The sequence below is a fragment of the Hemicordylus capensis genome, chromosome 6, assembly GCF_027244095.1.
Source record: "Hemicordylus capensis ecotype Gifberg chromosome 6, rHemCap1.1.pri, whole genome shotgun sequence".
NCBI lineage: Eukaryota > Metazoa > Chordata > Lepidosauria > Squamata > Cordylidae > Hemicordylus > Hemicordylus capensis.
Window position 1 is genome coordinate 16689531 of NC_069662.1, and position 23575 is coordinate 16713105.

The 23575-nt window shown below is 46.5% G+C and overlaps 2 protein-coding genes across 5 annotated transcripts; one reads left to right on the forward strand and one right to left on the reverse strand.

Moving 5' to 3' along the window:
- Positions 1–12559, forward strand: SEPTIN1 (septin 1). Of its 2 annotated transcripts, XM_053264104.1 has the most exons (12): positions 1–136; positions 1336–1871; positions 2055–2145; positions 3836–3922; positions 4028–4151; positions 7536–7670; positions 8675–8792; positions 9016–9117; positions 9207–9306; positions 9407–9572; positions 11862–11946; positions 12179–12559. In XM_053264104.1, the coding sequence occupies exons 2-12, from the start codon at positions 1869–1871 to the stop codon at positions 12257–12259; spliced, it is 1092 nt and encodes a 363-aa protein (XP_053120079.1). In that variant the 5' UTR covers positions 1–136; positions 1336–1868; the 3' UTR covers positions 12260–12559. The 2 variants fall into 2 exon arrangements, with proteins under 2 accessions (XP_053120079.1, XP_053120080.1); XM_053264105.1 differs by lacking the exons at positions 1–136; positions 1336–1871; positions 2055–2145 and adding an exon at positions 2901–2945.
- Positions 12526–23502, reverse strand: DCTPP1 (dCTP pyrophosphatase 1). Of its 3 annotated transcripts, XM_053264106.1 has the most exons (6): positions 23347–23492; positions 20930–21248; positions 19081–19368; positions 15601–15728; positions 15332–15442; positions 12526–14237 (listed from the first exon to the last, which is right to left on the reverse strand). In XM_053264106.1, the coding sequence occupies exons 2-6, from the start codon at positions 21212–21214 to the stop codon at positions 14009–14011; spliced, it is 1041 nt and encodes a 346-aa protein (XP_053120081.1). In that variant the 5' UTR covers positions 21215–21248; positions 23347–23492; the 3' UTR covers positions 12526–14008. The 3 variants fall into 3 exon arrangements, with proteins under 3 accessions (XP_053120081.1, XP_053120084.1, XP_053120083.1); XM_053264109.1 differs by lacking the exon at positions 20930–21248 and having other exon boundaries at positions 23347–23502; XM_053264108.1 differs by lacking the exons at positions 20930–21248; positions 23347–23492 and adding an exon at positions 23141–23311.
- Between the last annotated feature and the right edge of the window lie 73 nt (positions 23503–23575).

The following is a 23575-nucleotide window of genomic DNA, read 5'->3' on the forward strand; positions in this document are numbered from 1 at the left end:
ATACCACCGATGGCAGAAGGAAGAAGGAAGCCAGTTGACTCTTCGGCACAGCATGGGGCAAGAGGAAAGGAAGGAGTGGCTCCAGAGAAAGAAGGAAGCCAGCCAGGATTTTGAATGCACTACTTTGATGGAGCAGGTAAGGAAGGAATGACACAATGTGTGTGTGTGTCGGGGCGTGGGAAGGAAGCCACTGGTGCTTTGGCACTGGGCAGGGGATGGGGAGGAGAAAGGAAGCAGATACGTGGTATGGTGTGTGGAAGGAAGGCCGGAGGGCTGGAGGAAAGAGCTGTGTGGGCCCTATCTGGCCCGTCAGCCAGGGGTTTGACAGCCCTTGCCTAGGATAAATACAGAGAAAATATACGAATAGAGGGCAACATTCCAACTAGCAAAGTGTGACTGCTACTTGAGAAGCATTGGTGCACTGATGGGTGTGGCTAATGCAACACCAGCCCTTTCACAGAAGAGAAGGTGAATTTTGATGACTTCTTTCCCTGGAAGCGCTCTGTGCTACCTGAAAACATTACTCTGGGGGACACAGAGCCCTCGGGGACATATTTTCAGGTGACTCAGGGCTTCTGGGAGAAGGGGGAGGTGGCTGACCTTTGCCCTTCTCTCCCACATGAGTGCCAGTGCTGCATTCATCTGGAATTTAGCAGCAGCAGCAGCAGCAGCAGCAGCAGCACTTCTTTCATAGCTGTTGACTAGTGTGTTGAAAGCAGGGTTAGTTCAGAGATAATGCTAACTGCAATTTTGCAGTTTGGCCTTATGGTTTGTGCAACTGCAATTTAGACTCCAAACCATGATTCATGTTTCAGATGTACAGGCAAACCAATGTTTCTGAGGTTTCCATCTTTCCCCTGTTCTCCCAGAAAATCCCCAAATGCTATCTCAAGCAATTGCCTCTAAGGGTGGAACAACATCCCAAATCATGAGGCAGAATGATGACTAAGCTATGACTAAAAGCCATCAAAATTAACTGGATGTAGGTTTCTTGTATTGACTAACTTGTCCTTTTCATGTCGGGGGACTACTCTGATTAATTTTCCTCATTGTGTCGGTTTCTTTCTCTTTCTTTCTTTCTTTCTTCTTCTAATTAAATTAAATTAAATTAAATTAATTTTTAAAAAACAGTTCTCAAAGCAGCTTATATAGCAAAAAGAATGATGGAATGGCTCCCTATCCCAAAGGGGCTCACAATTGAACATTATTTCTTACAGAAATAATTGTTGTTTTCTCCCACATATAGAGGCATTGCTAGGTGTATTTAAAAATATCTGGGCTCAGGCCTACCTACACTGCTGTCATTTTATAATGAAATCTTCCCACTCTCTAAAGGAATCTAACACTCGCTTCCAGTTTTTGAAGCCATGAATCCATTCATCTACCAATATTGGGCAGCACAGAAGACCAGGCTACTACAAAACTGATCCAGGACATATGCCGACCCAGGTGACCACATGCTGTCAATGCTCCTGTCCACATAAAGACGGTGTCTGCTTTTGTTGGAAGCCAGCTGAGAGTACTGTTCGTGGGAAACCAGAAGACAAATGGGTTTAAGCTGAACTAAACTACATGCTATAAGCCCATCAGGCATAAATGGGGAGAAAAGAAGGGCTGAATATATCTGTACAAAAAGCATTTCCCAAATATCATTCTTTGGTGCCACTGCAGCTTAAAACTAAAAACCAGCGTCACCCTCAGGTGGAAAGTATAGGAAAGGAAATGAAAGTTGGCCAGCCAATGGGAGATCTAGATGCGGGTGAAAACTGGCTTCCTGTCTGACTTACCACTTCCTCTTGTGTCAGTGAGACACAACAAGGTGCACAGACATTATTGCAGCATCTCTCCAGTACAGCCAGAGACCAGCTATGGTAAGAATCTAGAAAACCATTCCCTTTTTGCCTTGCTTCTTTTTTGGGCCCCCAACCAGAGTCAACACCAACTCGACGGCACAACTTTGCCTTTACTGGGTAGTGGGTAGCTGGGATATCTCAGAATCCCTGGGAAAGCCCAGACAGAAGGATTTCTCTTGATGTGATGTTTCTGTGTCTCAGGATAAAGATTACGTTGGTTTTGCTACTCTGCCCACACAAGTCCACCGAAAATCTGTGAAGAAAGGGTTTGACTTCACTCTCATGGTAGCAGGTAAAGCACCAACTTCCTACATCTTAGCAAACTCTTTAACACCATCCTTGTTCCTAGGTTTTATCGGTCCACAATGCCCACTGCCACTTAGGGTGGCCAACCCTCTAGGATTGGCCTAGAATTTCCAGGAATTGGCAACAATCTTGATGGGGTTGGTGGAAATCTGCAGGAATAGCTTCAGTCAGAGTGGGCAGCCCTATTTCACTCCCCAGCAGAAATAGAGCCCTGGCCTTTTGGCTATATACAGATTCTTTCCTCCTGGCTGTGTATCTTTTTACACTCTTGCAGACATGCTATTATGTTGCACAAGAGGAAGAGCTGCTCCTAAATGGTAGGTTTCTGTAGAATCTGATAGTTGATGTTGAACAGCGAGTGCTTAATTACTGGTCCATTTGCCTATGTTTTGTGTAAAACCACCTTGGAATATAACTTGAGTCATGCTCACTTGCAACGTGGAATGGGAGGGGCAGAATCCCACGTGTCCTAGTTCTCAGGCTCTCTATTATGGTTCACTATGATATATTTCCTTTTGGGGGATGTGGGGAGAAGAACCTAGAGTCCTGACTCAAAGAGAACCCAGTTTTAGATTCATCCCAATACAGGCTATTTATATACTCCACAGTCTTGCCCTTAAGCAAGGTTTATTCTAAGCTTTACTCCAGAATGTTCTAAGAAAAAGGAAGGAAGATGGAAAGGAAAATGTGAATGAGTAAAAAATTTTAAAGAGCCAGGCAAGGGGAGAGGGGAAATAAGGAAGGAAGGAAGAAGGAAGGAACAGACAGAGAAGAAGCAAGAAAAATGTAGGTGCCTTGCAAAAAATGGAAGAGAGTAAGGGAAGTCTCCAATACATGGTATAAGGTTGTAAAGACTGAAAACAAACAGTATTCATTTCTATTTTCTGTTTCTGTTTCTCTTTCCTTTTTCTTCTCTATTGCCTTTTAAAGAACAACTCACTTCCTTATTAAATTCCATAGGCCCAACTGCACAAAAAGAGAGGAGAGCTGGTCTTGTGGTAGCAAGCATGACTTGTCCCCTTAGCTAAGCAGGTTCCACCCTGGTTGCATATGAATGGGAGACTAAAAGTGTGAGCACTGGAAGATATTCCCCTCGGGATGGAGCCGCTCTGGGAAGAGCAGAAGGTTCCAAGTTCCCTCCCTGGCTTCTCCAAGAGGGCTGAGAGACATTCCTGCCTGCAACCTTGGAGAAGCCTCTGCCCAATGGTCTGACTCAGTATATGGCAGGTTCCTATGTTCCTATGTTTTTATTGCACTTTGGGGGGGCACTGCACAAAATGAAGATGTTCATCCTATCCAGGTTTGGGAGCTGGGCACACTCCCAGTTTCTGGTTGTTTGGGAGCAAACAACTGAGGAGCGGGGTGTGGGAGACAGAAGCAGGGTAGGACAGCACTGTCCTACCCAGCTTTCATACCCAGCATTTTACCAAGGTAGAAGGAAAAGCTGTCTTACCTTGCTCCTGTCTCCCGCCATTCACTTCTCCCTCCTCCTACCTAGTTATTTGCTCCCACAAAACCAAAAATTGGGAGCACACACAGCTCCCAAACCTGTGTAGGACACTTGTCCTACCCAGTTTTCAGTTGTGTGAACAGCCTCAATGTGTCTAGCTAACACATTAGAATAAGCCTTGCCCATAAGAATTCCAGGACTGCCCTTATGCTTTTGTTTCCAATAGGAGAGTCCGGTCTAGGAAAATCCACCCTTATCAACAGCCTTTTCTTGACAGATCTGTATAAGGATCGAGTGGTTCCAGATGCAGAAGGTGAGTCAGGATTGGTGACTGTGGTCTGCGATATTGGGGGGCGGGGGCAGGAAGAGGGAAGCTGGTGAGGATACCACATAGCATCCTGTCTTTCCCATTTCACAGCCAGGATCCCCCAGACTCTGGAAATTGTCAAACATGCTGTAGATATTGAAGAAATGGGTGTGAAAGTGAAATTGACAGTGATCGATACCCCAGGATTTGGGGATGCAGTGGATAATTCGGAATGGTAAGTGTGTGTTTTGCAGATCCACAGTTTCTCAAGAACAGAGGCATGAAGTTACAGCAGAGAAAATGGGAGCTGGGAGTCAGGATTCCATGTTTCTCCCAGAGAGGAAGTGAGTCTGGTGAGCTAAACCAGGGATGCTGGAAGCCAAAACTGCTTCGGTCTTTGGGAGGAAACGTGGAATTCAGACTGTAATGGTTCCTGTAGCCATTGTCACCATTTATCTTCAACAGTCCTCTCTTATAATATCTACCGCCTTTGATAATGAGGGAGTGCTTTAGACATAGCTTGTTACTTCAATAGAGAAAGCCCAAATATTTGTAAAATAAAGAGGATTTATTTATTGTTTCACAAAGGAAAACAAAAGCAAACCAAGCAAAATGTCGTTCACATATCATCCAGATTTACGCCGAAGTCCCCGCAAGCTATTGGAGAGCACTCCATACAAGATTCAGGTTTTTCATTGTGCCTTGGAGCCTAGCCTGATTTATGTCCGGAGTAAAAAAAAACACCCCACTTTTTACGTTGGATTTTGGGGCAAATTCAAAATATCCGATATGCCCCGTAACTTGCAGCATTTCACCCCTCTTAATCCTGTGTGTTAAAGCCTGCTGTCTGGGAAAGGCCCAGATGACTGTTGCCATGCTCAACTCACTAACCCTACCCCACCCACACCAAGCGGCATATTTATTTATCATATTTTTATACCACCTGATATATAACTGTCTAGGTGGTATAACCACAACATATAACCATGACCAGTCAGTTCTTCACAGATGCTTTTCCAACTTTTGGAAATCAGAGAGAGGAGATGAGGGCAAGTCGGGACAGCCCTTCCATGCGGCAGGCTGAGGCAGTCACTTCATGTGGCGGGGAGGAAGTGTCAGGCCCCGCCAGCACGGAACCACCCCACCACCCACTGTGGCTACTCCTCTGGGCACACTGTTCATTTCCCCCAATCTGCCCTCCTACTTCCCCCACCCCCTGCTACCACTGTCTGGCTTGGTAGCATAGCCTGAGTGCGCTTGTCGTTGCTGCCACTGCCTTGGAAGCATGAACTGAGGATGCTCAACACCCACACTCACAGCTGAGTAGGTCCATATTTACCTCAGGCAGCAAAGTGTGTGGACTGCCCCTGGGCTGAGCTCACATTTGTGTGCTTGGAATGCGATGATTGCAATATCTAGTGATGGCTTGGATGGTGAAACAACAACCACTGTAGATAGTGGTGTGCACGGAACCACGTAGGCGTGATCCGGCACTGGGGTGTGTGTCTAGCTTTAAGGGTGGGGGGATAGTACCTACCCCTCCCGCCGCTCTTCCCCCTCCGGCACTGCAGTTAAAAGTGAAGTTTTGGGGGCAGCAGCGTTCCTCCCTGCTGCCCTTGCCCCCGTCGTTGCCTGGAAGTTGTGTGAAATACCAGCATGCATGCGCCCATCGCGGCGTGCGCGCACGGCAGCATGCGTGTTGGCACAACTTCCAGGCAACGACAGGGGCAGGGGTGGCAGGGAGGAACGCTGCCGCCCCCCCAAACTTCACTTTTAACTGCAGCACCAGAGGGGGAAGAGCGGCGGGAGGGGTAAGTACTACCCCCCCGCGCTTAAAGCTAGACACCCCCCCCAGTGCTGGACTGCCAGACTGGCCAGGTTCCGAACCAGTTCAGAGGCCTCTAACATGGCCTCCGGACCGGTTCGTGCACACCACTAACTGTAGATTAAATGCACAGAGAGAGGTTTCAGATCCCATGACATCACCTCATATCCAATGGCAGCAGTTCACGTGATTAGCCGTGTGCCAGGTGATGGAATATGTGCCTGCACGAAACCAGGCGCTTTCTCCAGACCCTGAGAGATCAATCCAAAGGCAACAAGATGAAAAGTAAAGCAAAGGTTTGGGAAATAGATCAGCTTGAGAGAACTGTCAGGTCTTGGAAACTCCTAGATCTATTTTTGGTCTTTATCGGCTTGAACTGAAATAGTGCAAACTCAACATTATGGTGAAATTTCAAAATCCAAATAAATGTTAATTTAAAATGTTAAGATCTAGTTTTGGAGGATCTAATATTAATGTATATAAATATTAATGTGTTTATTTTTATATAGATAAACACATTAGGACATAACATTAACAACTTGCTATCTACAAGGGCAAGTCATACCACCCAGAGAACTTGCGTTTTGGGTGGTATAGAAATATGCTAAATAAATACAATCAAGAACAGGGTAGGAGAAGTCCCCTACCCTAGTTTGGGAAACTGTGTGTGCTTCCGATATTTGATTGTCTGTCAGGTAAAAACAAGGTCGAAGGCAGAGACCTTGATGGTGAGTTAAGCCCCAGCTGGGTAGGACAGTTTTCCTCCCTACTTTGTTCCGAAGTTGGGGATGGAAGCTGGGTAAGGCACAAGGGCGGCTCAGTGGAGGGGCAAGCACCCCCACCCACCCCAGACAAGCAGCTTGCCCCCCATTTGCCCCCCACTTGCCCCCCATTTTCATGTAAGAAATATAATACACCTACCCATAAATGCTCTTTGTCCCTGTTCTGTCTCCCCTCAACGTTTTTTCAGGTGCTGCCACTGGCAGGGTATGCTTATCCTACCCAGCTGGGGTCAAAATCAAACTCCCCACTTCTGACCTTGTGTTTGACAGACACATGATTGAAAATCGGGAGCAGCACATAGAGCTCCCAAATTAGAGTAGGGGACTTCTCCTACTCTAATGTCGACCATGTGAACCGCCCTACAATATTTTTCATTGTGCTCTTCTTCGCTAATCCAGCGGCACCCATTATTTGAAATCTTGGCTGATATCCTAGCGCTGCACTTGCACAATGAGCAAAGATGTGCTAGCACCAAAAGATCACGTAGCTTCACGAAGGCACAGGGATTTTTGAAACTGCTCTGTTGTGCAAAATTCCCCTTTAAGAACCAATGAGGTGTGCCACAGATTGTGCACCTGTGGCTTGCATTAGTGCAATATTAGTCTGAAATGCAAGCTCTAACTTAATGCAAGAAGCTAGTGCAACAGCCTTGCACTAACATGGTGTCCGTATATCCATCCGTCCCTATCAACTTCACAATGCCTGGAACACTTTGAACCAAATTTGGTACAGTTTTAGGGACACGTAGGGATACCCCAATGGTGTAGATTGTGATGATGTCATCCATCCCAGTTCAAGATGGTGGATGTGTGAACGTTTGAGGCGGAAGTGAACTGACTTGTGAAGATGGTAATTACCAATTAAGATGATAGTGAAAGGAAATTAGGCAGATTAGTTCTTACCAGAACAAAAATCCAAGCATTCTAATCAACAGACTCTATAAACTGAGCATGGTGTGCAGCTGAATCTCTTAGCCTAATCTCCTTTTTTCTCCTCCCTCTTTCCCGACAGCTGGAAGCCAATTGCCAACTACATTGACTGCCAGTTTGAGCAGTATTTTCGGGATGAGAGCGGCCTGGACCGCAAGAACATTCAGGATGGACGTGTCCACTGCTGTCTCTATGTCCTGTCACCTTTTGGACACGGGTAAGATTGTGTGGAAATGTAGGCTGTGAGAGCAGTGACATGCAATAGTTCAGGGTGTGCAGCTGGAGGCTCTCCAGCTGTTGAATGGAGCTGGGAATGATGGGAGTTGTAGTCTAACAGCTGGAGAGTCTCCTCATAGGAACTTAAATTTGAGCCAGAATTTATTGCCAGCACTGTTCAACCCTGGGGAAGATTAAAAAATAAAAATGCTACTGGGCATGTGCAGCCTACAAGTATCTGGATTGGGGCACAGGTTTTTCTCAGTGGACTTAAATCCCAGCAGTTGTTTTTGTTCCTTTAAGGAAATACACTGACCACTGGAGGTTACATTGGAGCTAGGAGCTGTGCCAGACATCAGCCGACAGGCTTGCTCAACTTAGGCCCCACCAGCTGTTTTTAGACAACAACTCCCATAATCCCAAACCACAGCGGGCAATAGCCAGGGATTATGGAAGTTGTAGGCCAAAATCTGCAGGAGGGACGAAGTTGAGCAACCGTGGCCTAGAACCAGGAAAGGCTTTCATTGCCCAGCTAAAATTTCAGCCTAAACTGTTACCATCAGACTCTGGAACCCGGGCAGTTAGGTTGCAAAGGATCTGTCCTGCTGTTGCACGAGCTTACCACTGTTACTGCTGACAGCCACACCAGCTTATCACTTCTGCAAGGAATGCAGAGCGGAAAAAAGGATTACTTGCACCAGCTAAACACTACTTCAAGGTGCTCGGGAATAAAATAATTTTAAAAATAAAATAAAAGGGCTCTGATAAGGGATCTTTTAACCTGTTTTTTACTCTAAACATGATCAGGTTCAAGTGCAATACTAGTTTCAGACTTGAGTACAATAAATTATTTCAACATTTCGGTTCCTGTTTTGCACATCAGGCATTCACACCCTAGAATAATGCCCTGGCGTGGCCAGTATTATTAATAATACTGGCCAGCCAATTCCAAGATGCTCTGAGGGATGATCCAAGACACTGACTCTGACTCCTCCTCTGCTGCAGGCTCCGCCCCCTAGACATAGCATTCCTCCATGCCATCCATGATAAAGTCAATATTATGCCGGTAATTGGAAAGGCTGACAGCTTGACTCCAACAGAAGTGCAACACAAGAAAGAGAAGGTGAGCTTTCTCAACAGGGGTACATTGCAAATACTGCTGGGCTGAAACAGAAGCACACAGTAAGTCACTCTCCTATCTGAAGAAGACACTCTGCTAGAAGTCCCATGCCAATACCTGCATCTCTGGTGCCAGCATCCTTGTATCCCACTGCTGCCCCCATCTCAGGTGCAGCTACACTTCATGGGTCTTTTAGCTGCTTGCTTCAATTCTCTTGAACCCCCAGATCCGACGAGAGTTAGTAGAAAATGGGATCAACATTTATGAGTTCCCCGATTGCGACTCAGACGAAGATGAAGAGTTCAAAGCTCAGGATGCTGCAATGAAGGTGAGAACTGGACAGGAGGCGGGTTTGTGGGGCGATGTGGGGTTATTTGGAGAGGAGGTGCTAACTTATGACTGGTGTTCTCCCTGCAGCATAGCATCCCCTTTGCTGTAATTGGATCTAGTCATGTGGTCAGAGAGTTGAAGGACAAAGTGTTCCGGGGGAGGCAATATGCTTGGGGAACAGTGGAAGGTAAGCTGCATTCAAGATGAGGGGCTTACTAGAGGGGGGTGTCCCACAGGAAGCTCCTGACAACTTCCTGGTTTTGTCATCCCCCACTCCCAACCCCCAGTGGAAAACTCCGCTCACTGTGACTTCCTCAAGCTTCGGAACATGCTGATCCAAACCCATATGCAGGACTTGAAGGATGTGACCCACGAAGTGCATTACGAGAACTACCGTGCACAGTGCATCCAGAGTCTGGCCAGGACTGGGGTTCGGGACCGCAGCAGCCGCGCGTAAGCAAGTTCCGGGATGCCTGTGTGTTCTTGAGAGGAAGGGCATGTTGTGCACTGAAGTGTGAGACCAGAGTTCAATTAAGGCAAATGTTCTCAAAGGTAGTTCCCTGGATGTTGTTGGAATACAACTCCCATCATCCCCAGAATGGTCTTTGGGAGCTGCAGTCCAGCAGCGTCTGGAGACCCAGGTTTGAGAACCCACAAGTGAAAGGAGGAAAGCAACTGAAGGGATTCTGGTGAAGAATTTAAAGAGGAAATGTATGATCATAAAGCGCAATTGTACATACTCCCCACTGATACATCCTAAATATAACAGCCATTTCCCAGTAAATACCAGGGACAATTATTTTTAATTATTATTATTATTACATTTATGTCCCGCTCTTCCTCCAATGAGCCCAGAGTGATGCACTGCATACTTAAGTTTCTCTTTCACAACAACCCTGTGAAGTAGGCTAGGCTGAGAGAGAAGTGACTGGCCCAGAGTCACCCAGCTAGTATCATGGCTGAATCGGGATTTGAACTCAGGTCTCTCCAGTCCTAGTCCAGCACTCTAACCACTACACCACACTGGCTCTCAACTTTCAACAATTTCTTTCAACTAACTTGATGGAGGTGGCATGCACTTATTTTATTGTTAAATTTATATACCGCCTTTCATTAAGAACAATCCCAAGGCAGTTTACAAAAGTTAAAAACGTTAACACTTTGTTAATCACCATATCTAAAGAAAAGTTATTGACTTGAAATGCATTGAGCCTTATAAACTCTATTTCCCAGGCACTTTTAAGGTCTCCTCTCATTGTTTCTGCACTGGTGCCCTCTTTCCTAAATTGATTATTCTGCCTGGCATGCCAGGGAAGTTATTTTCAGGTTCAAAAGACTTCTAAAAGAAGTTTTTAAAAAACAACCCCTTTGGGGAGTCTTATTAACAAAGGAAAGATAACAATATGCCTACACAAAGAACCAGCAGAGAAAAGAACTGAGAAACTGCTGCTTGAAGTGCTATGCTTCTCTTCAGAGGAAAGCTATATAATAGCCTTTGCAAAGTTTTTGTCAGGTAATAATAAAACTTAGCGTGGGCTTTCTGGTGTTCCAAAGGCTCAGGGGCAGCCAAAGGAATTGTGGTGCCCGAGACAAGGTGCCAGATACTGCCTTGTCCCCATGAGCCTGGTGGGGGCCAGCCCCCTTTCAAAAGCAATGCTTGCCAGCTTGGAAAGTGGGGCAAGGATGGTTCCCAGCAGCCTCTTCACTCCTCATGCGCCTTGCAAGCTAGACAGAGGGTGAGGAGATGCACTTGTTGACTTGCAAGAGTCTGAGAAGCTGCTCCCAGGGTGGAGGAGGGGGCACCCTACTCGTGTCCCAGTATTCTGCCACCTGAAGCAATCGCCTCGCGAGAGGACAGCCTTTGAAAGCACTTCATGTGCACAATCTTGTAACCCTACAATAACCTTGTAAGGCTGGCCAGTATTGTTATTCCCATATTGCAGTGGGAGGGCTCAAGCTGAGAGTGTAACTTGCCCAAGGCCACTCAGTGAGGCAGGCTTCACGATCGGTAAGACCCACCATAACAGGGTTAGCGGGCTTAGCCCGCTCTCCCCACAGACAATCCCTGCTGCAGCCCTGGGCAGCCAGATCAGCCATGCTTGGGAGTTCAGGGGCCATGCAGCCCCTGGAAGTTCCAGCATGCTCTGCGTGAGTGCACAGAGCATGCTGGAGAGACCCCCGAGCAAGGAGGTTGTTTTTTAGCCTCCCGGTCAGGGGTCTCCTCATGAGTTTCAGCACAAGGAGCCGCAGCAACATATGATCCGGAAAGCCCAGTTAGCGGCCCAGTGGTTTACATGACCAGCAAAAATCGAATTTTTGCTGGTCGTGAGAATAGCCTCAGTAAGTTCACAGCAGAGGTGAGAATCAAACCAATTCACAGCACTCTTTCAGTTGCAATGCTACCTCGGGCTGAGAGTAAACTTTACAGGTAGGAGTCAGGACCCCTGGGTTCTATCACAAGCTCTCCCTGCTAACTGAGCAAAGAGGCACCTTTTTAAAAGGGGTGACCATCTTATATTTAGCAGGGGGAGAGCAACTGGCCCGAGCCACCCGCAGCACAGCATCCCTCCCGTGGTTGTTGCTGGTATCTATCTTCGGTTTCATTTTTTGACTGTAAGCCCTTGGATGGGGCGGGCGGGGGAGACAGGGAGCCATTTTATTTATATCTATGTAAACTGCTTTGGGAACTTTTGTGAGGAAGCAGTATATAAATATTTGTTTCATTCGTATTTGTCGCCCTAGGAAGCTGTCACGCCAAAGCGCTACTGAGCTTCCAATGCTGCCTCTGGCTGACGCAGAGAAGCTGATTCGTGAGAAAGACGAGGAGGTGAGTGGTTAGCGAGCACGACTCCTGGCGGCAGAAGGGATCCTCTGTTTCAGGTCTGGAGTTTAATCTCCGAGTTGGTGATGACTGACTGCTGAGCAACAGGTCTCCGTACAAACCAGCTCCTACCGCCCCACCCACCCCCATCTTGTGGCAGCTGCTGGGGAAGCGATCGGCAGCCGGCTCCATCTCAGTGGTGAGCACAATCTCATTATCTATCTTCCTCTTTGCTCAGCTCCGCCGGATGCAAGAAGTGTTACAGAGGATGCAGGCACAGATGATGCAGAGCCAGGGGGAGCAATCTGACAGCCTCTGAGGAGAAATGGCCCCCTCCACCCATCCAAGGGAATCCTGGGAGAGAGAGAGAGAGAGATGCTCTAACCTGCTTCTATGTGGCCCGTGACCAAGGAGGCCCTCTAGACCTTGGAGATGGCAGTGTCCCGTGTTGGTGGGTACATTGTGTATTTGAGCGATTGAGGCAGCAACACTTAAGGGATCTTTCGTTTAAAGCCCTCTTCCTACTGTAAATCTTGGTGCCATCCCACCGGCACAGTATTGATTCAATAAAATGTGAGACTGATACAATGAAAATAAAATATATTTTTCATGACTTCAAGTCAGATCTCAAGTTGTTTTCATCCATCCACCATCACACAACCTGCTTACCAGTGCTCCATAGGAACATACAGTATCTCTATCACTAGATACCCGACTCCAAGGATATATTCTTTTTGGGCTGCAGGACCCAACTTTCTCTCCCCAAACAGATGCTTCTTTACTGATAATCTCACCCATCCATCCAGGATTATCTGTTTATCTGGACATCTTGTCTGTGCTATCCACAGGCCCACTACAGCAAGAGGGGCTGCATTATTATGGTAGCAGCTGTCATGGGGGCACATGGATAGCTTGAGGACTTGGCAACTGATAACATAGGATAGATCATAATTCTCGAGCCAGGAAAACAACAGGCCAGAGAAATGTTGAACTTTGAGCTCTCAGTATAACACTGCAACCAGAAGAGCCAACAGGATTGTTGGTTGGGGTACAAGAATATAGCCTACAAAGAGGACTCAAGAGCAGAGGGCCAAAGAGAAGCTACATGGAAGATGGACTGCAGAAACTGCCAGTATGAACCAAAAGAATAGCAGTGGGGAGGAGTTGCTTAATCCTTCCCCCACCAGCCATTTATTCAGCTCAAGTTGTTCCTTCTCCAAGTGACTTTTTCACCCACAGGAGAAAAAATAAAGAATTTCTCCCATGAGTGGACAGTCAGTTGGAGGGACCAATTCTGAAAATCCAGTGGGGTCAAACAGCCCCTTTACCAAAACCAAACTTGCAGTCTACTATGGGTCCCCCACCCACTGGAGAAACAACAACTGGGGAGACTGGTACATGCATCTCCCATGCAATAACTAGCTTAGTCCTGAAACTTGAATAGTTTCAAGGTGAAGGGTGTCAGTTTTGCACTTGCCAATAAGTCCAGCTAAACTTTTAAAATAGTGTCTGAAGAATCCCTGCTCGCTCGCTCTCTTAGCGAGAAAGTAAGTAGGGTTTTCACCATACTTTGCTTTGAGAGACTAGTAATTCTCACCTCACCTGCTAGTGTCTTTCTGCTCCTCCTCCTGTGTGCTGGGGCACACATCATCCAAGACATTTTAACAAACTAAAAAAGGGAAAAGGAAAGAACAGCATTGCTGTTCCTTCCAAACACACCCCAATCCATTACAAATGGACAGATTACTACTAGTTGCTACTGCCTTTAAATCAGGTCTCATTCTACGAAGATCAAGATGAGATCTGGCAGGGGGCCCAACCTGAGGCTCTTCAGCCACTGTTGGACTACAACTCCCAGCACTCCCAACTGCAATTTGGGAGTTGCAGTCCAATAACAGCTATGGAGAGTCTCAAGTTGACCACCCCTGAGGCAGGGTCACACTTTGAACTGAGAGTCTGGATACTCCCCAGGTCACAAAAACATCCTTGGAGTCCCCAGAACTTGTAACTTCTAAAAAGACACCGGTAAGTTTATCTCCCCCTGCCCAAGAGGAGACAGTGTCCGTTATCATTTCTGATACTCTGTGTATTTCTTGGACGACCCATAGACTTGCTCGGCTGGATATTTGAGGCGGTTTTTCTCTATTTTACGGAGGGCAGCAGAGGGAAGGTCCACGCGGCATTTGGCTGCCAGTGCCACCAGGTATATGAGGACATCGCTGAGCTCATCGGAGAGGGCTTCGCGCTCTGAGGCTGTCCACCCCAGTAGGCCTTCAGGGGCATCTTCTCGCCATTGGCTAAAGATAACAGAGAATGCTACGTGAGTGGTCAGTAGCTGGACACAGGTTAGAACAGGGGTCTCAAACGGCAGCCCTCCGGCTGTTTATGGACTACAATTCCCATCATAATGATTAGTATCCAGGGATGATGGGAGTTGTTGGCCAACATCTGCAGTCTGAGACCTGGGTTAGCAACAAGCCAAGAATAGGTAGTGCTTGATTTCTAAAACCAAGAGGCATTAGGGCCTCCCTCTGCCCTGGAAACCATTATTAATCTCACGTCAGCTATTTCCACATGACCTTTCTATATACACTTGGTTATTTCAATGTCTTACTTGTTGGACTCTTTATCCCATTGATATCTATGCTTCATTCTGCAACTCAACTTTCTTGCCCATAAATATGTTCATGTTTCTCCTCTTCCTTCCTCTCTGCATTGGCTTCCTTTCCCTTACTGCATTCATTTCACAATTCTACTTACTTTTAAAATCTTTCTTCTTTCATTTTTCTTTATACTTTTTCTGGAGCTCTGCCTTCTTCTCAGATCAAAGATTACACCTGTTGTCTCATACTTCTGTTTTCTTTGATAGCACCTTATCTTTGGAATTCATCCCCTCCAGTCTTTGTATGGTTCACTGCCTCCTACTCTTTTAAAAAACACCTCGATATATGTTCTTTCCCTGGCTTTCAATAATTTGCTGAGATTCCTATTAGTCTTCCTCCATTGTCTTTACTCTTCCCACTTTCCTTTTCCTCATGTGTTTATTTACTGTAGATTTTAATGTAAAACTGTGGGTAGAGTCTCATTAACTCCAAGTAATAAGGCAGGGGTTCCCAACCTGTGGAACTCCAGATGTTGCTGAACTACAACTTGTAGTTCAGCAACATCTGGAGTTCCAACATCTAGATTCCCACATGCTGATATATAGCATAGCACCTTCTTTTGTAAGTGTTTAAGAAATAATAAATATCATCATTAGGAGGAGGATTACTACAACAGAGACATACAATATTCCAAGGGCCATTTTGGCATCTCCCAAGAAAGGCACCTCTTCTTCCCTCCAAAACAGGGCCCTCATGGCCCAAGCTTCAGCTCCCTCATCAATACTCACAAGAGCTCTGCCAACTCTCCCACCTCTCCAACGAGGGCAAGAAGAAGATTCCGAGGCTGGTGGTATTTCCCCCAGCCCCGCTCAGTTGCAAACGCAGATTGGATGCTTCGACTGTGGGAGACAGAGAGACATAGGTGTGTGAGAGCAAGAATGTGGACACTGGGAGTGTAGATTTGTCCATAAGGGTCAATGGTGGCAGCGGGGCGGAGGAGAGATTAAGTGAGCTGAAGAAACCGAGGGTTAATACAATCATGGGGAACGGATCTCACATGTCTTCCAAGGTAGGCGTAGTGCTGAACTGAAAAGTCTCTGTTAAGCTTCCGGGCCCATTTCCCACCATCACCTCCTCTATTTTTTCCTCTTTTATCTTTGTTGAACTGGCCAAAGGGTGCAAAACCTAGTGAAGAAAACAACATAATGACAATTGTGAAATAAGGACACTTTGCTGTCCATTTTATGTTGCCAGTTTTAAATTAGATACCAGATCGTTGGTGTGACGGTTCTGCTAATCTACACCCTGGCAACCAAGCCTGCCTTGCTCCACTGCCACCATTTATTCACTACAAATATTCCCATAACAATACTTCGCTCTTGAGTAGTCAATATTCACTGCCCTTGGTAGGCGGCAAATACTATAGGCATGAGGGTTACACCAGGGCGGCGCTTACTGCATTACTCGCTGGAACAGTTTCTCAATGTATCCACTAAGTGTGGTTCCTTACTCTCTGCGATCTGACATAGGAAGCTGCCGTATACTGTGTCAGACCATTGGTCCATCTAGCTCAGTATTGTCTACCCAGACTGACAGCGGCTTCTCCAAGGTTGCAGGCAGGAATCTCTCTCAGCCCTATCTTGGGAGAAGCCAGGGAGGGAACTTGGAACCTTCTGCTCTTCCCAGAGCGGCTTCATCCCCTAAAGCAAATATCTTACAGTGCTCACAAATCAAGTCTCCCATTCATATGCAACCAGGGCAGACCCTGCTTAGCTAAGGGGACAGGTCATGCTTGCTACCACAAGACCAGCTCTCCTCTCTATACCACATCACTTGCAGCAAGGTGCCATCCATATTTCTGATGCCCTGATTTGGATTGTATTGCTGCGCTGCAGCACTACAACGTTGCATCCACGTTGAAGGAAAGAAGCAGTATTTTCCCATTTTATGAGGGTTGCAATGATGTTACTCTGGTGTAAGTGGCATGGGTGGTTCGGGGGGGGGTGATCTGTCCTTCCTGCTTTGATTTTATCTCCCCCCCCCCATTATTTATTATTTTTACACTGTGCAAAGGGGAAGCAGTGGGCGGAGCCTTAAGAGCTGATGCTTGCTTTGCTCACCACTTTTGGGGGGCAAAGCAAGGGAGACAGCTGCCTTGACTCTTCCACCACGACCCTCTTGTTCAAAATCCACCTGATCCCCAAGGTGCAATGCTGCAAGTAAATTTTTGTTTTTGAACAGCGCTTTCCCCAATGGCTTTGCACAACAGAAACAGCTTTTTTTTTTAAAAAAAAAAGAAGAAGATGTCACGTCATCCCCCATTGGCGCAAAAATGAGGCAGGAAGAGGGGGCAGAAAATGTGGTTCAAGGAGAATTGTGGTTCATCCCCGCCTGGAAACCACGTTGCAGTGGACAGCAATCTGAATGGCCACCAGCTTACCATGAAGCACTGAACAACCCTTTACTCATGGTTGGAAACCGTTGCACCATTCCGTTGCACCCTGCAATGCTTCTGCCATAATCTCATAATCTGGAAAACACCCAGCAGAGTCCATTCATTCAGAAGGGTCAGAGAACGTATTATTTCTCAAAATGGTGATCCCTTTTAACCAGATACAGAACTTACAAGAATACTATTTACAGAAATGATTCTCAAACTTGTGTTCCCAGATGATGTTGAATTACAACTCCCATTCTATGAATTGTAGAACAACAACATCTGAGGACCCAAGTTTGAGAACCATCACCCACGCTCCGATTTTCAGGATTTCCCAGCCTCTCATTATTGGCCTTTCACTCTAGCTGATATAAATGGTTGGGTTTGATTCCAAGATCAAACTTATATCTGGAAGTGGAGTTAAAGAGACTTCACACGTTTTCTTCCTAGCCTTCCTTCCATCAGCTCCTTATCTTAACACCTTACCCTTCTTATTTTAACCAATTATTTTCCTGGTCAGTCCCTGTCAGTTGCATCTTCACTCACTGCCAGTTAACTCCCAACTGAATTCTTTTCTCCAGCCGCCCCAGTTCTGTAATCCACAGAACTTCTGCCCCCTAGAGACCGTAACTAGGATCCAAGCACCTGGCAACCGTTGCCATGCACACTCCACACAAGTACTACAAGCCAAGCAACATGGCAACCCCTGCTAACTTGGCAAAGAGGCACCTTTAACATGGTGATTCTCTTTATTGAGCAGGGGGAGAGTAACTGGCCCTCTCCACCCCCAGCACAGTACCTCCAGTGACTTTTGCTGGTGTCTATCTTGTCTTTCTTTTTAGATTGTGAGCCCTTTGGGGACAGGGAGCCATCTTATTTATTTATTATTTCTCTGTGTAAACCACCCTGAGCCATTTTTGGAAGGATGGTATAGGAATCGAATAAATAAATAATAAAATAATAATACAGAAATATAAACTTTTAACTGAGCCCCTTTATTAACTGGGAGTCAATTCTTCACAGTCAGTACTGTGGACTGGAACTGGCTGCCAGGTGATGGTTTGCCACTGTAGCTACTGGCCAGAGAACGGAAGTGCAGGTCATTCAAGCACTATTGCCACAGGCTAGAATCCTCATTCTGGGAATCAGGTGACACCACAGAGCCAATCTCATGCCACCATCTGCTATAAAGATCTCACGGGCAAGATGGTTCTCAGTTATGCCAACTTATTTATTCAACTCAATTATGACAACTTGTTTGCTGAGAGAGGTCACCAGGATATCCCTCTGTACTAACTCATTCACTTGCCCCTGGTACTTGGCAGACCTCGAAACTGAGCACCGGAAATAAAACATAGCTGAGAATGCACCCATGCATGTTCCCTCACACATGACATAAACATACACACACCAGTCGTAACAATTGCAACCTATGCAGGCCAACAAAAATTCCTGTCCTCCCAAAAAGGCATTCCTCACCCTGAATGCTACAAGATCTTACCACCCCAAAAGTCAGGACTTGGAACAGAGACTCCCTTGAAGCCCTCAGGGTCAAAGAAGGTTCATATGGGAGGAGATGCTCTTATGGTTATCCTGGGTCAAGACTCTTGAACCATGTGATAGGCCTGAGCTTGATCAATCCTAGATAGACCAGAGCTTGATAAAGCCTGCATATCCTAGTCTAGGTGCCAGTTAAGTTTTTAGCCACCATGGTTCTCTGGTGCCTAAAAATTTAACTGTGGCACCCAGACGAGGCTATGCAGAGGGAGAGTTATTTAATAAAATCTCTATTTGTCCCAGGCAACCCTGTTTCTGTTCTAAATATGTTACTTGTAGAGAGAATAAAGGGAAGCCCATTTCCGCCCCCCGCCCCCCGTGTACCTCACTAAGGGTCCATTACTGACCCTGGACTGTTGGTTTTCCATTGGCAACATTTGGACATAGGAGAGCCTTTGAACTCGTGATCACCCACCTGCAGTTTGAGGTGGTACAACCCACTCCTCCACCTCAGTATTCTACTGTCTCAGTTTGCTGCATGTGTGGACGATGTCTCATATACAATTCTCATTCTCACACTCACACACACACACACTTACTTACAGGGCATGTGGAGGCTGTGGTCCCAGAAAGCTTCAAAACACTTAGCCCAGCATCAGCAAGAGGTGCAGAAGAACCTGAAGGCACATTCATTTTCTGCTCGGTGTTGCCCATGTGTTGTTGAAGATCAGAGTGGTGTGCATGCATCTCACACTTGCAAAACCTGTGGGTTGCTTTATCTTCGTCTCTGAGTGGCTGAAACCAGTCTTTTGAATCCTTCTCCTCCTCCCAGTCTTTGCAGTATTCTTCCCCACATTTGTCCCTCATTGATGAAGACATGTTTGGTAAGGCCTGCAAGGGATGATGGAGAGACTTACTTCATAGGAACACAAGAGATATAAATTTATTTCTCCCTCAATTTTCTGTAAAAATAAGCATAGAGGCTTCCAAAGAACATAGGAAGCTGCCTTGTACCACGTCAGACCATTGCTTCATCTAGCTCACTACTGTCTACACTGACTGGCAGCAGCTTTCCCAAGGTTTCAGGCAAGAGTCTCTCCCAGCCCTACCTGGAGATGCTCCAGGGATTGAAACTGGGGCCTTCTGCATGCAAAGCAGATACTCTGCCACTGAGCTACAGCCCCATCCCCTAAGGGGAATGTCTGGCAGTAGAGAACGCTCACATGTAGCCACCCATTCAAATGCAAACCAGGGCAGATGCTGCTTAGCAAAAGGGACAATTCATACTTGCTACCACAAAACTAGCTGCTCTCATGATAAAGCAGTGTTACCAGCAAGGCCTTGGGAATACTACGATCTGCACAACTCATGTCAGGGAAATGACATTTCCTCCATGGACATCATTTCCGTGTGGGAAATAGCTCAAACCCTATGTTGGTTATATGTGATCAAGGTACAGGTGCCTGTTTCGTCACATGTAGACAAAACAAGATTACGCTGCCAATCATGGTTGGCTTTCCTGCTGAGTGCACACGGGGGAGGTGTAGATCTAACAAATACAACAAGTGCTCCCTACACAGAAGGAATTCCTGTGCTGGAAATTCACCTTGTGTCAAGCAGCCTACAGTGCTCTCCGGACTCCTTCAACAAACCCAAGGCAGCGACAGCTAGGCTTGCCGCCCAAAGCGCTCCAAAAGGAGAAACGCATTGCAAGACCTTGGTAAAATGTATCAGGACATTAACAGTAGTTTATTAGAAAATACTGTAATATTTTAAAATTTCATGTATTCATATACAGTTGTCCCTTGTCAATCGCGAGGATTCTGTTCCTGGAAACCCTTGCGGTTGGCAAATTTGCAGTAGGGAAGTCATTGACTTCAATGGGAGATGGGGTTAAGGGAACTGCGAGTGCCAAAGTGCCTGGAAACACAAAAAAAGGTTTTTAAAAATCCCTCCTGAGCCCCAGAAAAGGTCCCCTGACCCCCATAAATGACCCCCTGAGCCCCCACAAATAGCCCCAACCCCCCAATCACCCCAAACCCCCATGAAATTGCCCCTTGACCCTATAAATGACCCTGTAAATTGGCCAAAACAAATGCCTTTTTTTTAAAATGGCGCCAACCGCGAATATTCAAATCACGGTTGGTGAGGGGGGTGACAGTTTACCAGCGATTGGCAAACCCCCGGTGGGCGAGAGAGAACTGCCTCTCTAAGCAAGTTGTTTCTAGAACTCATGGGTAGCATCAAGCTTAGGTTAGTCTTAACTAAGTCCCATTGAAATTAATGGGACTTAAATTAGTCAAGATGACCAATTTCAGGTGTGCTTCTCATTTGAAACTTGGCCAGAATGCAACCTCATAACAACCAACAACAATTTCGAAGTGCATTACTTGTGCATACCCGTTCTCTTTCGTTTAATCGGTACAAAAGAGAGATAATAAAAAAGAAGCACCTTATTGGCTTCTGATGAACCTTCAGTAATTAGAAACTTGGATACGGCTGGGCTTGGAGCCCTCATTTGAATGCTGTGAGTGTGACCTTGTCCAGCAGCGTGCCGTTTCACATCACACACTCCACCGTGCGAAATGGAGAAGTCTCTGTTACATGCACTGCAATGAGCTTTCAAAGCATCATAATGCACTTTACGCAACCAGGGGAATTCCTTTTCCCATTCTTCACGATATTTCTGCATTCGCCTGCCTTTTTTTGCTGGAGTCAGAGTGGAGGAAGATGCCATGACGACAGTAGGCAACCAAAAGCTGTTCTAAACCCTTCGGAGAGAGAGAAAGAGAAAGAGAGAGCCTTTCTCAGAATGAGCTGCACCACTAGAGGCCTGGCTGCTCTGTTTCACAAGGCTTAGCCTCCCTCCCACCACCTGCAAAGGCAAGGATGAAATTTTGGCTTACCAAAAAACAAAACAAACCAAAAAAAACCGCAGCTTCATGGGAGTTGTGGTTCCTACCACAGTGCAGTCTGCTATCTGGCCCACAGAGTGGCTGAATACTGCTTTCTAGAGGCCTACAACACGAGGACACCCTCCTTTCACTGTTTATACTGTCCCCTGCCATCAGTGGCCCTGGCTCAAACCCAAGGCCAAAAAGAAGAAAAGAGAACAATCTGTGTCCCTTATCTCAAAAAGGAACACTACATTTTAATCCTAAATAAAGAACAGTTCCTTGAATCAGGGAACAGGTGGCACGCCTACAGCCCAGCCTGGCCCTAGCCTTTAAGGTTTTCCTTTTCACTTTCTCTCTCCCCTCATTAACACCCATAACTGGGGCTTAATCTGACTCAAGGCTCTCCAGCTCTCAGCCCCCAAGGCTGCTTTCAATGTCAAGGCTCTAAACATCATATCTGAGCATACACCAAGTGCCTTCCCCTCACTAGTGAGATCCCTTATTTCTGATATTAGGGAGGTGAGCTTCCAAAAAAAATGGTGTGATGTCCAGGCAGTTCTCATTTTGGAAACTAAGTACTGGCCCCAATTCCTTCTCACTCTTAGGTCTGCACAAGTTCAGTATGTATCTTTGTCTCTCTTGCCTTGCTGCTCCATATACCAGGAGCAGCCACACACTCCCTCTTCAGGACAAAGGAAAAATCATTTGTCACAGAATGCATAATTAAGTGATGACACAGGCTTAGATGGCTTTAAAGGATCATCAGAGGAAGCCACAGAGGAAAGGTGTATTACTAAAGTTGTTATTTATAAAGAAGCATCCATATCCATTGCACTTCACAGAATGAGAAGACAGCTCCCAGTCATGAAGGCCTCAGCCTCACCATCTAAAAACACCACAAGACCTAGTAACCTCTATTATCCACGATAGCTGGATGATCTGGTGGGTCATTTGGGGAAATAGGATGTTGGACTAGATATACCTTGGGTCTGATCCAGCAAGCCTCTTATGTTTCAACCAAGTAGAACTGCAGTTGTCAGGAGCAGTATACCACTGAATACAATTTGGGTGGTAGTGGTGGTAAGGGCTATTGCCTGAAAGCTCTGCTCGTGGGCTTCTCAGAGGCATCTGTTTGGCCACTGTAGGAAGAAGGGTGCTAGACTAGACTGACTCTTGGGTTTATTCTGCAAGGATCAAGCCCCAGTAGCCAATGGATAAGGCACTGGCCTTTTAATGCAGGGTGTGTGGTTGGAATCTCATCTGGGGTAAAGGTAATGTGTGCCATCAAGTAGATTTCGACTCCTGGCACCCACAGAGCCCTGTGGTTTTCTTTGGTAGAATACAGGAGGGGTTTACCATTGCCTCCTCCCACACAGTGCGAGATGAAGCCTTTCAGCATCTTCCTATATTGCTGCTGCCGGATATAGGAGTTTCCCATAGTCTGGAAAACATACCGGCAGGGATTCCAACCAGCAACCTTCTGCTTGTTAGTCAAGCATTTCTCAGAGGGTTATTTGGGGGATGGGGCTGTGTCTCAGTGGCAGAATTATCTGCTCCACAACAGAAAGTCCCAGGTTCAATCCCTGGCATCTCCAGGTAGGGCTGGGAAAGACAAAGACCCCTGCCTGGAACTTTGGAAAGCCGCTGCCAGTCAGTGTAGACAATACCGGGCTAGATGGACCAATGGTGTGACTCAGTATAAAGCAGCTTCCTATGTAAGCACTTCCGCAAGCCCCACTAGTTCAGGGAAGGCTCTTCCAAACTACCTTCATCTCATCTTTCCAGTCCCTCCACTGACGCACATCTGTCCTCCTCCCCTGTACACTTCTGTTAAATCACAGTCAACCTCCTCCATCCCAGTTGTCGAGTAAAGCGACTTCTCGGGTGTAAGAATTGCAGCAGTAGGGAGGGAAAAATCCCACCAGCTGCAACTCACAAGCCGCACCAGTTGAAATATTCCGCCATCACATACCTGGTGCAGAGTACACGCGAATTGGCAGAAAAAGCAACAGGAAATCCTAGCGGGCCTCCCCCGCAAAGAGACCGTCTACTGAACCACGTGTTTTCCCGGGTTCAACACAGAGAGCTTGCGCCTCCCAGCGGACTCTGATTGGCCAGTAGAGCTAGGACAAACGCATTTATGGTCCACTCAGAGGTAGCTGGCGGGAAATAAGTTTTGGAGTGCTGACACCTTTAACCAA